Source organism: Nelumbo nucifera, chromosome 2, assembly GCF_055504915.1.
Source record: "Nelumbo nucifera cultivar China Antique chromosome 2, China Antique-T2T, whole genome shotgun sequence".
NCBI lineage: Eukaryota > Viridiplantae > Streptophyta > Magnoliopsida > Proteales > Nelumbonaceae > Nelumbo > Nelumbo nucifera.
Window position 1 is genome coordinate 52,799,217 of NC_142650.1, and position 16,345 is coordinate 52,815,561.

General features: G+C 39.0%; 2 protein-coding genes across 2 annotated transcripts in view; one reads left to right on the plus strand and one right to left on the minus strand.

The window, feature by feature from the left end:
- DEX1 (defective in exine formation protein (DEX1)) overlaps positions 1–9,469 on the plus strand; it is a 32,496-nt gene extending 23,027 nt beyond the window's left edge. The window contains exons 8-13 of the mRNA XM_010264453.3: positions 2,454–2,710; positions 6,482–6,663; positions 7,657–7,940; positions 8,080–8,197; positions 8,286–8,468; positions 8,576–9,469. Of these exons, the coding sequence (XP_010262755.1) occupies positions 2,454–2,710; positions 6,482–6,663; positions 7,657–7,940; positions 8,080–8,197; positions 8,286–8,468; positions 8,576–8,893 (1,342 nt within the window). The 3' untranslated portion in view covers positions 8,894–9,469. The remainder of the gene's footprint in view (positions 1–2,453; positions 2,711–6,481; positions 6,664–7,656; positions 7,941–8,079; positions 8,198–8,285; positions 8,469–8,575) is intronic.
- Positions 9,470–13,872: 4,403 nt separating this feature from the next.
- Positions 13,873–14,897, minus strand: LOC104601199 (uncharacterized). Its single transcript, XM_088896895.1, has 2 exons — positions 14,460–14,897; positions 13,873–14,243 (listed from the first exon to the last, which is right to left on the minus strand). Exons 1-2 carry the CDS (start codon positions 14,787–14,789, stop codon positions 14,187–14,189), a joined length of 387 nt encoding a protein of 128 aa, XP_088753021.1. The 5' UTR covers positions 14,790–14,897; the 3' UTR covers positions 13,873–14,186.
- Between the last annotated feature and the right edge of the window lie 1,448 nt (positions 14,898–16,345).

Consider the following 16,345-nt stretch of genomic DNA (forward strand, 5'->3'; position numbering starts at 1 on the left):
GCCAGTAGGGGTATAAGACAAGGAGACCCCCTTTCTCCTTTCTTGTTCATTCTAATTGCGGAGGTTTTGGGGAAACTGATTCATAGAGCAGATCCTAGGGGGCTCATTAGAGGCTGGAGAGTTGGGAGGATGGAAACCCCCCTCACTCACTTACAGTTTGCTGATGACACGATTCTGTTTTGTAAAGACGGTAATGTGAGGTTTATCAGGAACTTAAAGTCGGTGATACAACTGTTTGAGCAAATGTCCAATTTGAAGGTTAACCTTGGGAAAAGTTGTGTAGTGGGGGTGAATTTGGAGGAGGGAGAGGTTAGGGAGAGTGCTAAAGTGTTGGGGTGTGAAGTTTCAGGGTGGCCTTTGAACTACTTAGGGTTGCCATTAGGTGATAATCCCAAGAGAGAGAGTTTTTGGAACCCGGTGATGGAAAGGTTTGAAAAAAGACTGGTATCCTAGAAAAAGAACTACCTCTCTCTTGGTGGGAGAATTACACTAATTAAGGCCACGCTTGCTAACTTACCCCTCTTTTTCATGTCGGTGTTTAAAATCCCAGTGAAGATTGCTAACAGTTTAGAGAAGCTAATGAGAGATTTCCTGTGGGAGCCGGGAGAGGAGAAGAGGGATCATAGAGTTAGCTGGGAGATAGTGTGTAGGAGTAAGTCATGTGGTGGTTTGGGGCTTGGGAGTATTAGGAGAAGGAATATGACTCTGTTGGGGAAGTGGTTGTGGAGGTTTCCTATGGAGAAGGAGAAGCTATGGGCTAGAATAATGGTAAGTATACATGGGCTGGAGCACAATGGATGGGACGCTCCATCAGAGCTAGGGCCACAAGCAATTCTCCTTGGAAAGCCATTCATGACCTGCTACCAGTTTTCTTCCCTAATATCAGGTATGACTTGAATTCCGGTAACTCCATAAAATTTTGGGAACAAACCTAGGTGGGGAGCGCCCCTCTAAAGGATCAGTTTCCGTCTTTGTATGCTCTTTTTGATTTGAAAAATGAGTCGATCTCGTCTTTCACCACCCCGTCCTCTTCCACTTTTGGGATTGGGTGGAATTTGGGTCTAAGAAGGGATTTGAGGGACTCAGACTTCGACAGTATTTTGAGCCTTATTGCACTTCTTGATAACATTGTCTTAGACCCCACTAGGGCGGATTCTAGAATTTGGACACCTACCCCCAATGGCGTTTTCTCTTGTGCTTCGTTCTTCAAAGTCTTAAGTCAGTCCACCAGTCCTATCCTTCCCCCTTTCCCTGTTGGTGAGGTTTGGTGCAGAGCTATACCCCTTAGGGTTGGTAGTTTTTGTTGGGAAGCCTATTTGAAAAGAATCAACACTGGTGATCTACTCCAAAAGAAGAGACCCAATACTTGCTTGTCACCTCAGTGGTGTGTTCTGTGTAAAGTAGACGGGGAGACTGGTTTTCACCTACTGGTGTCTTGCCACTTTGCGAGGTCAATTTGGGATTGGGCTTTCTCCTTATTTGGATGCAACTAGAGTCCCCCATCAGACTTGCAGGGCCTTTTCTCTTCTTCCTTTTTCAGGTGGCGGATAAAAAGGGGAAGGACAATGTGGAGAGGACTAAGGGCTGTAGTATGTTGGACACTGTGGGAAGAAAGAAACTCTAGGATATTCTCAGAAACTCAGAGAGGAGCAGCAGATATGAGGGCTATCATACATATTAGGGTGGTACAGTGGCTGAAATCTTTGGAACTATTCACAAATTACACTGTGGATGACATGTTGAGGAAGTGGGGTGAAATTGCAAATTGCACACAGACCAAGTCAGTAATGAGTGTGGCTTGGACCCCCCCACCTAGTGGATTCTTGAAATTAAACTTTGATGGGTGCAGTAGGGGAAACCCAAGACAATCGGGGATCGGGGGTGTTTTTAGGGATGAAAATGGGGTCATCTCTGCTATGTTCTCAGGCCCAATTGGAGTGGGTGACTCCCTTAGAGCTGAGATCTTTGCAGTTATGGAAGGAGTCCGGAAAGCTAAGGAATTGAACATCAAGAAACTCATAATTGAAGGGGATTCAGAGGTGGTGATAGGGTGGCTGACTAAAGATCAAAATGATTTATGGAAGTACAATAATGAGAGGAGGAACTTCAAGTGGCTGGTGCGGGAGATGGAAGTGAAGACATGTTGGATTAAAAGATTGGCTAATTCCCTAGCTGACGGTTTAGCTAAACAAGGGGCAGAAAGGGATTCATTGTTTTGGGCTAAGCTGTAACGTTAGTGTCTTTTTCTTTTTTCCTTTCTTGAAGCTTTTTGTGACTCTTGGAAGATAAGTGTGTTTGTCTTCCACTTGTAAATTTTCTACAGATGAATTAATGAAAGTGTTATTGATAAAAAAAAACAAATTGTGTATATATATGGATTTATCAAAAAAATTTGTGTGTATATATGGATTACTTTCTTTTTGATTCTGTAGTAATTGCTTGTAAGCTGACAGGTACTATGACAACCCAAAGCATTTGGAAGAATTGGGGGGTATAGATATTGGAAAATATGTGGCAAGTTCTATTGTAGTTTTCAATCTTGATACAAGGCAAGTCAAATGGACCGCAGAACTAGATCTAAGTACAGATACTGGAAATTTCCGTGCGTACATATATTCCTCACCAACTGTGGTTGATTTGGATGGAGACGGGAATTTGGACATTCTTGTTGGAACTTCCTATGGCTTATTTTATGTTCTGGATCATCATGGTAATTTTTAATGTTATATGGATGTTATTATTGCTTGTAGTGTCATTGTGCACTTAAATATGATCATGTCAAATCAATTTTTCATTCCTACTGCAGATTTTGCAGATTCATGTTGATTGTTATACTTTATGAAATAGGTTGTTCCATTAGAGTTGTTTATGTAACCTGCTCTTGTCTAGAAGTTCTTGGTGATTGTTTATCTGATTCCCAGTTTTAACCATTTGATTGTTGGCATGCTAGACAAATTTTCAGTTTATAAAAGCCTTGATCCATGCATTTACTCGGGCTTGGTATAATGGATCTTTCATACACAATATTGTCACAAGTACTTATTTGACTTGGCTTGGGACTTTCTAATTTATGGTACATGATTCTGGTTGAAATCCATTGGCTTGCTAGAGAATCCATCTTTTCTCTCAGTTTTCCCCTTAGAGTATGTTTGGTTGCCGCAACCGGGATGAGAAAATAGGAATATTCGCATAAGATTCCTATTTTCTCTCATTTGTTTTGGTTGAAGCAATGGGATGGGATGAGAACTCACATCCCAAAAGTAGAGACATGGGGTCTCACCAGATAGGTGTGACCCCGCTGAGAAACGAAAACAATGAGAAGTGGGTGAGAAAAAATGTCGAAGGTGACATCTCCATTCACCTCCAACCACTGTCGAAGGCGTCATCTCCATTCGCATGTCCCTACGATCAAATTCCAACCAATGTTTTCTTCACCTCTAACGATTCTAAGACCTCATTCACCATCTCCATCTCCATCTCCATTTCACATTTTTGAGCCATTTTGTATTTTTTTTTCTCTGAAAACTCAATATCTTTTATCTTCCAAGTCGAGCTTCAGACCCTATCGATAGGGTGTTTCATCTCCAGTGAAGTTAAGACATGGAGTCTCCTCCTTTTCTTTCATTGAACCTTTTCTTTTTGTATTTTTTTTTTCTCAAAAACCTCATTGTTTTTCTTCCTAGAAGCTTCAGAACCCCAACTGCCAAAGAGTCCAATCACTGTTTTTCATCTCCAACGAAGGTAAGACCTATCCATGCTCCGTTTCTCTCCGGTAAACTTTTTTTTTTTTTTTGTATTTTTCTCTAAAATGTAGATCTGCTTAAACCTCTGTTCTCATTGTTGCAGATCTAACAAGTTTGTAATTTTTTTCATGATATATTGGTTAGATTTCTTAGGCATTCCTGATTTCTTGGCCATCACCATTGTTGCAGATATGCTAAAACCTCTATTGCAGATTTGTTATCATTGAACCTCTGCTATCAAGTAGAACAATTTATTGTTGCAGATCTAAACCTTGCTAAACTTCTGTCATCATCATTGATAATGGTTGAAGGGGAATATAGAAGACAACCATGGGTGTTCATGTTCCACCGTTGTTAATGGTTGAAGGGGCATGAAATCAAGCATCTTGCAAAATTTTCTCAACAATCAAACACTGGAAAACAAAATTTTCAGAATAATTGGTCTCAGCAACCAAACATAGGTTGCCAAAATGAGAAAATAAAATTTCCTTTCTCATCCCATCCCTTCTCATCCCAGTATTTCTCCGCAACCAAACGGACCCTTATATTCTGCACCTTTCTGAGAACAACATTCAGGGTGATAGGAATTTCTTAAATGATGTAAACCATTGATTTTCTAGTTCTTTGTTGTTTTTGTTGCATTAACATTTTGTAGTTGCTATGAATTGGCTGCATACTGCATTACAACCTTAGGGCAAATGTTATTTGGCTTCTGTGAAGTGTTTAAAGATAGGAGAAAACTGACTCCAGATGAAATGGTGAAATATAAAGCTCAATGAACCCCTATAATCTTAGGTTAAAATTTTCCATTTTTGAATGATTCTCTAGGCTTACCCCTACTCTGCTACATAACTTTGTTATACATGAAGCAAGTTTCATCATAAGCTATTCTCTCTCTCTCTCATATTATTTAATGTGTCATAGATATTAAAAATGTCCAGTCATTCTGTGCATTTCTTTTTTTCTCAAGTTTCAACTATATAGGCTTATGTTTAACCTACCTTAATATACTGACTAAGAAATGCCAATTGGAACTACTTAGGGTGGATTGTTCATCTGTGACAAATATAACCTTTATTGTTGGTTAATAAATTGAAAACATTTTCTTTTTGACAAAAATTTTTTACAATTCATTCAAGTTTAATGTGGCTTAGAGTTTCAGTTAAAAAAATAGGCATTATCTAAAGTTTCTAGTTGTGCCCTTAACTGTTGTAACATGTCCTAGATACTGTCATAAATCGCTGAATTTTTGTATTATTAGTGTGTGCCAAGTATGGTTCAAACTTCAAAGGAGTCGAAGAGAAATAGAGAAAATGTAAGGATGTTTGGAAATAGGTAATAATCTAAAAGAGGCTGTTGACCCTGTAGGAAGAACTTGATTTGAAAATTTCCATGGTTAACATACATGAATGACATGGAAGGGAGTGCATATAGGTTTTCATCTTGTCACAGGAGAGGGGGAGTGTAATGGGAGAAAATGTAGGAGAGAAATATTAACTACAATAGAAGTCCATGTAACATTTTACTAAGTGACATTTAACTTTTTTCTTGTTAATTTAAACATTTAATACATGGAACATGATAGTTTCTGAAATTCCAGTTTAATGTGAGCTAAGGTCTATATACCTGTGCACAAATAGAAGAATGATACACACTGGCTGTAGGGGTGATTGTGGGCCAGGCTGGGCTTTAGCACCTATGATAAGGGTTATAGCCCAGGCTCGGGCCCAGACTTTGGTTCTAAAGTATAAGCCTGGGCCCAGGTCTGTTTGGGCTGGGTTTGGGTCTATGGCATTAAATATTGAAAGCTTAATTATTTATGAAGTTTTAAATTATATGTTGTGTAATACTTGAGAAAAAAAATATTGTGTGGGCCCAAGTTGGACCAGACTTGGCCTGGCTTTGGGCCTATGACATCATAGTTGTCAAGGCGACGCCTAGGCGACAAGGTGCCCTTTGAGGCTCGCCTCGCCTTATTGCCAAGCAGTTTTGTACTTTCTATTATAAAATACTTTTTTATTCTTTATTTTTTGACATTATAATTAGAAAATAGACATTATTAAACTAAAAATATTCATTTTGTGTGTTTATATACTAATTTCTTTTTATTATTTTCTTATTTGTTAGGGTTTAATCAACACAAACACTGCTAAATGCTGTATTGAACCCTCAAAGACTTTCAAAACCTGAACCAATAAGTAGTAGTAGTAGTAGCTACTAATTTTCTTTTCCTTCTTTTTCTTCTCATGAATATGTTGCTTTTCTATACTTCAACATGAACTCTATACTTTTCTGATGAAACTTATGAATAATTATTAAGGAAATATGGTTATGGTACCTAGGGAATTACCCTAGGATCTATGTTTTATACATAAAAAATCCATCGCCTAGGTGACAAGGCGCCCCCCCCCTGTCGCCTAGCCTTGCCTTGGCGCCTTGAAAACTATGTATGACAAAAAAAAGGGAATGGGCTTCAACACATGGTTGTCTATCCTTATATAGATGAAGGCAAAGGCCTTCATTCTAACTTCTAGGCAAAATTGTGTCCGGATTGAGGATATGAAAGTGCAATATTTGCTATTCCCCTCCTGTTTGTTACCTTTTAATTGGGAATGCTCATTGCTTTTTGTATCTTTAGCTATTTCAAACAGGAGCAATGTGCAGTGGCTGTGTATTTGTCAAGATTTGATTGTCTTATGCAAACTAGCTTGAGCCTAATACCTATAAAATCAACCCAGGCAAGGTGAGACAAAAGTTTCCTCTTGAGATGGCTGAAATTCAGGGAGCTGTAGTTGCAGCAGATATCAATGATGACGGCAAAATTGAGCTGGTTACAACTGATACACACGGAAATGTTGCTGCTTGGACTGCACAAGGTGAAGAAATTTGGGAGACACATTTAAAAAGTCTTGTGCCACAGGTAAATTCTGTATAGGCAACTTCTTTTATTATTTAAAATTTAGGGCACCTATCTCAAATTTGGGGATATGGGGCTACACAACAGGGGGTACCCTGTCCCCTACTCCCATAACCCCCAACCCTGGTGACAGTGGGATTTGATCCCAAGTCTCAGCTATAACCAGCCAGAGAACTTACGAATTGAGACACCATGTGGGTTGACATATAATACTGTGTGTGACATATTGTCTTGTTATCTTATTGTTTTTCCCATTCATGTAAGATCTTGATCTCTAGACTTTTTTTTTTTTTTTTTGATAAATGACCTCTAGAATTTTTTTTTCTTATAGATTAATGATCATAAAGATGAGGATGTCAATAGTCTATTGTTTTTTGTAAAAATCTCAAATATCAGGTAAACTAAACTTTTTCAGTGATTCGTTCTATGAAGGTTTTAATATAAACTTGTAGGATTTCACAGTTGATTTCATATGAAAGTTCTCTGTGAAGGATATTCTAGTCCTTCTGCTAGTGTTGCTAATTTCAACTAAGTGGACTTGGAGGTTAGAATCATATTATTGTTGTGGTTTTTAAATGCGCAATTGCATTTGGATTTGACCTAGATTCCCTGTTATTAATGCCATTCATGCTTTCTACCTAACCTTGGTGATTTCATGGAATTGGAGAATTTAGGAACTGTTGCTGGTATCTTTGTTCACTAATATTATGTTACTGTGCAAGTAGAATTTAGGAACTGTTACTTTCTGAGACGGTAATACTGTCAGGCACCAATGTAACAGGTCACCTTTAATTTAAATACAACTCTCTTCATTTTATGGGAATTAGATGAATTCACAAGAGAACAAAGTTACATTTCAAGGTAGTATGTAGTTATGTTAATTTTGCTTGACTGCCGTCTTGATTTTTTGTTTTATCTTTTCTACTTTTCCTTTCTTTTGGGACATGCATTGCTTTGATGATCAATTGATAAATTATTTATCAACACGTCAATCAGGGTCCAACAATTGGTGACGTTGATGGAGATGGTCACACTGATGTTGTGGTTCCAACACTATCAGGGAACATATATGTTCTCAGTGGTAAGGATGGGTCACCAGTCCGTCCATATCCGTACCGCACTCACGGGAGAGTGATGAATCAAGTTCTTTTGGTTGATCTAACTAAACGGGGAGAGAAGCAGAAGGGACTCACTCTTGTTACAACATCATTTGATGGTTACTTGTACCTTATTGATGGGCCCACATCTTGTGCTGATGTTGTTGATATTGGCGAGACTTCGTAAGATGTGCTTAATCCTTTCATGCTATAACATAATAAAAAGAAGTGGAAATAGAAAAGTGAAAGAGAACTCTAAAATTGTCTTTTGCTTTTTCTGTTATTTTCAAAATGTATCTTATTTTAAATCTTTATGCAACAGATATAGCATGGTCTTGGCAGACAATGTTGATGGTGGAGATGATCTTGATCTCATTGTTACAACCATGAATGGAAACGTCTTCTGCTTCTCAACTCCTGCACCTCATCATCCCCTCAAGGCAGGATAAAATTTTCAATTCAACTTGTTATTATTACTGGATTTTCCCCTTGAGTTTTGTTTTGAATCTTTCTATTTATTTTCTTCAGGCGTGGAGATCACCTAATCAGGGAATGAACAATATTGCAAACCAGTACAGCCGTGAAGGAGTCTATGCTTCGCATACATCTAGAGCTTTCCGTGATGAAGAAGGCAAGAACTTCTGGGTAGAGATAGAGATTATAGACAGATACAGGTTTCCATCAGGGTCTCAAGCGCCTTATAATGTCACTGTAAGCACTTCCTGAAGCAATACCACTACAAAATATGTTTTAAAGTTACTCATCACGAAAATATAATTTAATTGTTATTATCTGCTTTTATTTCAAAAATAATGCAGACAACCTTATTGGTCCCTGGAAACTACCAAGGAGAGAGGCGGATAACAATCAACCAGGTTTTTTATCAACCTGGAAAATATCGAATAAAGCTTCCTACAGTGAACGTAAGGACAACTGGCACAGTTTTGGTGGAGATGGTTGATAAGAATGGACTCTACTTCTCAGATGAATTTTCCCTCACCTTCCATATGCATTTCTACAAATTGCTGAAGTGGCTTCTGGTTCTTCCAATGCTTGGGATGTTTGGTGTGCTTGTTATACTCCGTCCTCAGGAATCCATGCCATTGCCATCTTTCTCACGGAACACTGACCTATGATATGCTAGAGTGGAAGCTGAACCACAAATTGATTCCAGAAGCTAAGAAATGTTCTTTGACCAAGTGCCATTACAGCTGAGGGTTTGTGCTACTTGCTGGGCCTTGATGCAAGTTCACTAACAACCTAGTGAATGGTTCCTAAGTTAACCAACGTCGCAGATGGTATGGTGTTGCCTGCTACTGGGGCAATTCACAAAATGGGAGGTTAGTAAACTTGGTTCTTGGTTGAGACTAAAATAGTTCTCAGATCTCATTGTCCTGATCATCCTTTCTACACCCAATCCCATAGGAATATCAATGAAACAAGTAGATATTTTGTTTTTAGCTACTTGTCTTTGTTCCTTAAAGGTCATTGACAACTTGTTCAGTAAGAGCATTTTAGTTGGGGATTTTTTTTACCGCTTGGGTAAGGCCCTGTTTGGCATCAATTCTGAAAAGTTTGATTCTCATAATACTTTCAGAGAAGAATGGATTATGAGAATTCTCATCTTCAGAATTTGCAGCAGTGTTTGGCACATTCATCTAATTCTTGTTTCTTGGAATCAAAATTCTTATACATAAGTGAACTTCAAACTACTCTACTATGTTTAAATCAATCTATTTTTGAGTTCTATCCAAATCCATATGGGAATAGAAATTGGATCTAACATAACCAATCCAACCCTCCCCCTTTTACATCCATACATGAGAATCACAAACACTAGACTTTTCAAAAAATAAAGAATAAATCAAGGGAATAAATGTCTAACAAGGAGTTCAGATCTGCTCACAGAGCGCACCTCACACCGACTTTTCAGCACGTTCCAGCCATGCATTGGGAACATCCCCCAATGAATAAAAATTTACAATTTCTAAGATGATCCAGATGCACAGCTGAAATGAGTTTCCTGTGCTTGCTTACATATAGGGCATGTAGTATCCACTCGAAAACTAACAGTGACCCGGTATGTGGTTTTAAACCACCATCCCTAAAAGTGTTTACCAAATTGGTCAAATCCTTTCTCGTATCATGTCTCCTCGGCATCATAGATTTTCCCCTCCGTTACAGTGTTTTTTTTTAGATTTTTTTTTTCCGGATTATTAATCTTCTATTGAGGCAATGGATATTGGTACCCATGAGCCATGATCTCTACATGAGCCACATGTAAATTATGGAGCACCGACAGTTCTTGGACACCGTGACTTAAGATTAAAGATCCTGTCTACTGTCTAGAAGAATCATGGTCATATAATGGGTATAAGGTTAAGATTAAAAAACTGGGTATTTCCACCGGGGAGTTTTGTGAATTCAGACTTTCTTTTATTGATTCATGCGAGCCCCTATTGAAACTCGAAACATGGCATTTTGTTTTTACCTACACTTTGGGGCCTTTGGGATAGCCTCACTTTAGGACCCAAACTTTCGAATACGCCACTTTAGTACTTTAACTCATAGAATTTAGAAAGATACATCCATTAAACAAACATTGCAGTGAGGGGTAAAATTATAAAAGTGCCCATATTCTGACTTTTTTTTCACTATTCATCTTTCGTTTACCGTTGGACTCTGGATGGTAGATGTAAACCAACAGCAGAAAAGTAAGTGTCCAAAAGTGATACTACCTTCAATGATCAGTCCGGGGTGAACTTACTTTGCCACCACTGGTTTGAGTCCAAAGTCCAAAAGTAGAAGATAAATAGTGAAAAAAGAGAAACAGAAGGCATTTTTATAATTTTACCCCTCACTGCAAAGTTAGTTTAACGGAGTTGGACTTCAATGCATATTTACCTCACACTGCAATGTTAGTTTAACGGAATTGAACTTCAATGCAGATTTCTGGAAATTCAAATACTAAAGTGGCAAATTTGAAAGTCCACACCATAAGTGAGACTACCCCCAAAGTACAGTATACCTATGTGTAATTTAAGTCTTATCATAAGAGATCAGGTGGTGTGCGGTTTGCCCCAAAAATGAGATATATGAAACATAATTTGTCATAGGCGCAGAAAACGTTTTTTGTGAAGGTGCATAGAAACATAGTTGAAGCATAGCAAAAAGAAGAGGTCAAATTGCAAAAACAAGGCACGCGCACACTTTGCGTTTGGTTCCTTGAGTCATGGTTCTTAGTTAATTGATGCTGGGATGCTTTGTATAGATATTTGCCAATTTTGAAATTTTGCTACATGGGAACCTAATCATGGTGCACAGGATGACAACTGTCAACAAAACTTTGTATAGATATCTGACTTGCCTTTTCTTTGCTGGAAAAATATTTTTATTTGGTAAGCAGTTTCAAACTAAATTTACAACTTAAGATGAATAAATTTGGACATCCCCTTGCTGCTTCTTTTAATGGATTTAGGGGTACTGACCAGGGTTTAAATCTTGGAAACAACCTTTCTGTGTATCGGTCGGCGTAAGGCTTTGTACATTTGTCCTTACCCATACCCTGCATTGGCGGGAGCCTGATGCACTGGGCTGTGATTTTTACAGTATGTGGAGAAATGGAAGGAAACTATGGAGGAAGACATAAAGTTTCAATAGATTCTTGCATCAATGGAGGTTACATAATTTTTGGGTGACAAGGATTTTGGTCAACTTAAGCTCCTTAAAAGTAATTTTTTTAGTTTGTTGAGGCCATATCAATGGGATTAATCATCTTAAATGGTCAAATTAGTTTAAAAGATTTATTAGAGAGGTTTTATGATTTTGAAAATTTGATGTTGCAATCATGTTACTCTTCTTTCTTTCAGCCTATTTTTCAGGGGTCAAAGCTTGTTTATTTACTTGACTTTAGTATCATTGGATAGCTTATTTAGTTATCTATCCAACGAATCTAGATCTTGTAAATATTACAAGTTTTGAGAGAGTTATGGCCATTGTACTAATAGGGTGTTAGACTTCTGACAAATATTGAAGTCTTTTCTAAATTCTTGGTCTATTTTGGAATTGCTTTTGGTTTCTCTACTTGTATGATTAGTACTTTAGTAGCGAGTGTTTAGGATGCAATTCCTTGAAGTGTCCCTATAGGCTATAGGTTAGTCATAGATATGCTTTAGTTTTAAAGCAACTATAAATTGTATATGGTCAACTTTTCAGTCTAAATTGGAGTCTATAAAGGGTGACCTGAGCCTTGATGTTGGGTCTATAAATAGTCATTGTAATTGAATTTTTGAAATAGAATTAATGGGAAGTCTGAAGTTTGTACAGTGACAAGGATTGGTATTCTTGAAGTTCTCTATTTTCTGCTATGTTTTTTTTTTTATAAATTATTTTCTGCTATCTTTCATATCTGAAACCCTTCCATTTCTCCTTTATTTCCCCCATATCAGATTTGGTTCTTTCTTTATGCACCACATATACCCAATTAGGACTTCTCCCCTTCCCATTTTACATCAGATAGATGAGAAGATAAGTAGTAAGCTTATAAGGTTTTCTTGACAATTCATTTTTTATATTGCAACATAATTCTATGGAGGAAGCCTTTTAGTTTGATTATTTACCTCCTAATTTTGGTTTAGCTGTTTTTTCAATGATTAAAGGGTTTTCAATATTTTTTATGGTATAATTTTTGGAAATTATTTTGCTGTTGTGGAATAACTGAAAATAGGCTTCTTATGTTCATATTTCATATCTAGCCAACAAATTTTCCCCCTTTATTGTTTTAACAGTTTTCCATTTCAATGAACTGTGGCATTCCATGGTTGGTTCTATTATGCAGAAGAACTAGGATTTATTAAGTGGAAAGCAGAAGTATGAAGAATTGACCAAAAGGGGTGTCAAACTTCCTTTTTGTATAGTAATAATAATAATATTTTCTATCAACTGAACAATTCCAAACAATTTTGCATTTAAAATCTACCTACTCCTTTGGTCTTTGGCATTACTTATTTCAGAGAGCTAAAATCACATTAAAAATGAAATCAAATTATTTCTGTGCCCCAATTCCGCCACGTCACACTCTGCTAACAACTATAGAGAGTATACGGACAAGGATTCAATAATGAAAGATCACCATAATTTAGCTTGGCCATGCAACTTGGAGGTTCTTTCTCCCTAGAGGTTTCTTCCAATACATTCTGCTAATTGCCACTTCCTTAACTCAAATTTTCACTGACCCAGCAAAGAAACACGGTTCTCATACCTCAAAATTATTTGCAGATAAAGGCACATTCTAGTAGCATCATCTTACACCTCACCAGAAGAAATCAGTACCCCTTAACCTTCAAATACCCCAATAAACGGAAGATGGTGGTATATATACCATAATGACCATCTGCTCACCATTGAAATAAAGAGTATAAATCTGCTCCATGCCAAAAAGTGATAAATGATACCAAATCGTGCTTATTGATATCACATCCATACTCAGTTTGCTTCCATAACAAATTATATATACATCCGAACAAGCAAAAAAATTGGTCTAAGATTGATCCTACCTCAAAAGTATTCCATCTGAAAACTAGGCACCATTGAGACACACCTTTACTGGCAAATTAAAGAACAAGATACAGGTGGTCTTCCCAAATTCAAATTCATGTACACATTTTAATCTTATAAATGAAGCCCCTTTTTTATACTGACCTAGTCCATAAACTAGAAAATTTAACAGGTTGTGATGGAGAAGATTCATCACCCCAAATTTAATGGTAGACTAATCTGGTCAAATTGTAAGGAGTTGTTACTCACTTTTAGTCCTACACTCCTCTATCAGATATTCCATAAACAATATTTTTTTTCCTCATACAGAAGAGAGCATCTATTTTATCAAAGAAGTGCCATACATCAAGATTACACAGGAAATAACAAAACACTTCATGGAAACATCAAGGCATACGGCACATTCAAAGACGAGTTCTCAAAGCAATTCTACTATCATTTCTATAACTTCTAAATTTTGCTTGAAAGTTTATATGACCACACTAATCTATAACCACAACAATTGCAAACAGAATCCTTCACACAGAAAGAAAGAAACAATAACAAATGCATATAAAGTCCACTTGCACCTAACTTTGCCTTGATTATTCGAATACAAGGGTCTCTACAGAAATGCAAGAGCAGAGAACAAAAGGTTTGGAAACAAAATTAACAATAAACAAACATTCTTAATTTAGCTCATTGGGCTTAAGACCAATTCAGAGATTTTACAAGAGTAATGCGCTTACAAGGTTACAACATTCTGAAATTGCTTGAATTTATAGACAACCAGAGAAGCCAAAGTTTCCTTAGTTTTCCTCGATGATAAGGCAAAGCAAACTGGATACAGAAACCATCAAACCTTGTCTATATGCTCTTAAATTTGTACTGTGTTCAATGCAACGAATCCAACTCATAAGATTTTGAACGATCTAAAACAAAACAGTTGTGCTGCAAGAAAAATATCCAACCCAGAAACGATTATAGCAGAACTTGCTTACAGAGTCTGTACAATCTAGCATAAAGCTTAGGCTTAGTACTACAGATTCAGGCATTGAGCACATGCAACAACACGGAATCATTTGAGAAAAAGAGGAATTCAAAGCATATAGAGTTCTGATACAGCTGAAATCACTTCAAAATACAACAACAAGAGGATCAAAAGACCTGCAATACCGGCCTCTTTTCGAGTTTCTTGATCTCCTTGTCCATCCGCCCAGTGAGCATCAACCCAAACATCTTGAAATCACATAAAAGAGACCAAAGCGGATGCCCGTATGTTGCGGGAATGTTACCATCGACAAAGAAATGGCTGTACCAGGCAAAGCCATAGCCAAAGAATGGCACAAAGAACAGAAGCCACCAGTTGAATAGGATTGAAGAAATCAAGAAGAGAAGACCTGTAAGCGTGCCTAGAAAATGCCAACGCCTTGTCGATGGTTTCGAGTGTTGGTTGACATAGAAGGGCCAAAACTCTTCCAGGCTTCTGAAGTTCATATCTTCTTTTTCCTTTTAAGGAAAATAAAGGACCCAAATGCAGGTTTTTCTGTATCGTTTGGTGTTCCTCAAAATCCAGGAACTCAGAATTGCTCGAGTCTGGTTAATGACAAGTGATGAAGGAAGATTTGGCCCGAACTCACAAATCACGGCACGTGGCAAAAAAGGCAAGCAACTCGGCACTCAAGACAGCATACCGAAGGTACAAACGCCAAAGGGAAGGGACCAGCAGGCCCGAGCTCTCTACTCAGAGCACGAACTCCCTAGCAAGAAGCCCGAGCTCCCTACTCAGTGCCCGAGCTCCCTACTTAGAGCTCGAACTCCCTAGCAAGAGGCCCGAGCTCCCTACTTAGAGCTCGAACTCCCTAGCGAGAGGCCCGAGCTCCCTACTCAGTGCCCGAGCTCCCTACTTAGAGCTCGAACTCCCTAGCAAGAGGCCCGAGCTCCCTACTCAGTGCCCGAGCTTCCTACTTAGAGTTCAAACTCCCTAGCAAGAGGCCCGAACTCCCTACTTAGTGATCGGACTCCCTGCGAGGAGCCCGAACTCCCCCCTTTTTGATCCCGAGTCACACAAAGCAGGGACCCGAACTGGCCCGCCTTATGACAGTTCGGGACCTTCCCTTATCCGAACTCGAGACTTTGCCTCACGCACCGCTCCAGGCACTTCGCTCCCGGAGCATTGAACTGGATGAACCATGCCGTACCTGACACCGAAGGAGTCCGTATCCAGGGGCGGCGCACCTGACTGACTTGGGATCTGATGCTTGATGGCCGCATTTCCAACGGCCACCTGCCACCGTCACCTGTCACTACTGCCTCTAGTTACAAAGATGGCTCCGACAAAAGGAGCAGTGACGGTTCTGTCTCAACAGAGGCGATGATGCCCGAACTGGCAGAAGCACGGAAATACTCATTCCCGATCTGACATGAGTCTAGGAGTGAGTGCGCGAGGTGGTTATAAAAGGCTCTCCACCCCAAAGAGGAGGTATGCAAACTTTGCGCTATCTGGTTTATCTTGCCTTTGAAGGACTCTAACTTAAGCTTCGGAGCCTCTACACCGGGTTCTCCCTGGAGCTTCTTCATCTCCCCCGTTTCAGGTCCCCCGCTACTCGATTCAGAGGCAAGGTCGTTGGCAGCTAAGACCGGCCGGATTATGCATCATCAATTGGTGCCGTCTGTGGGATCGCTTCAAAAAGCCTCCCTCCAAACTCTCATACCCCCTTTTTTCTTCTTCTTCAAAAAACCCAACACTCATGGCCTCTTCCAGCAACGCCGGACGCAGCATAGAGACAAACACCACCGGGGAACAGCTTCAAGTTCCCGTGGTGTGCGTTGGACAGTTCACCATCCCCCTTTCGGTGGATGGAATCCCCAGTTTGAATGCGCCACAAGCAGTGGCGCCCGTAAACCTTCCTGCCACAAGCATCCCCTTTCCTCCCCCTATTGAGACAACCTTTACTGAAACGACTGCCGTCCCCCTGGCAGCCAGCCAAAACCGGTTGGATGACCTGATGCAGTGCATGCGGGCAATGCAAGCCCAAATGCAACAGTTCCAA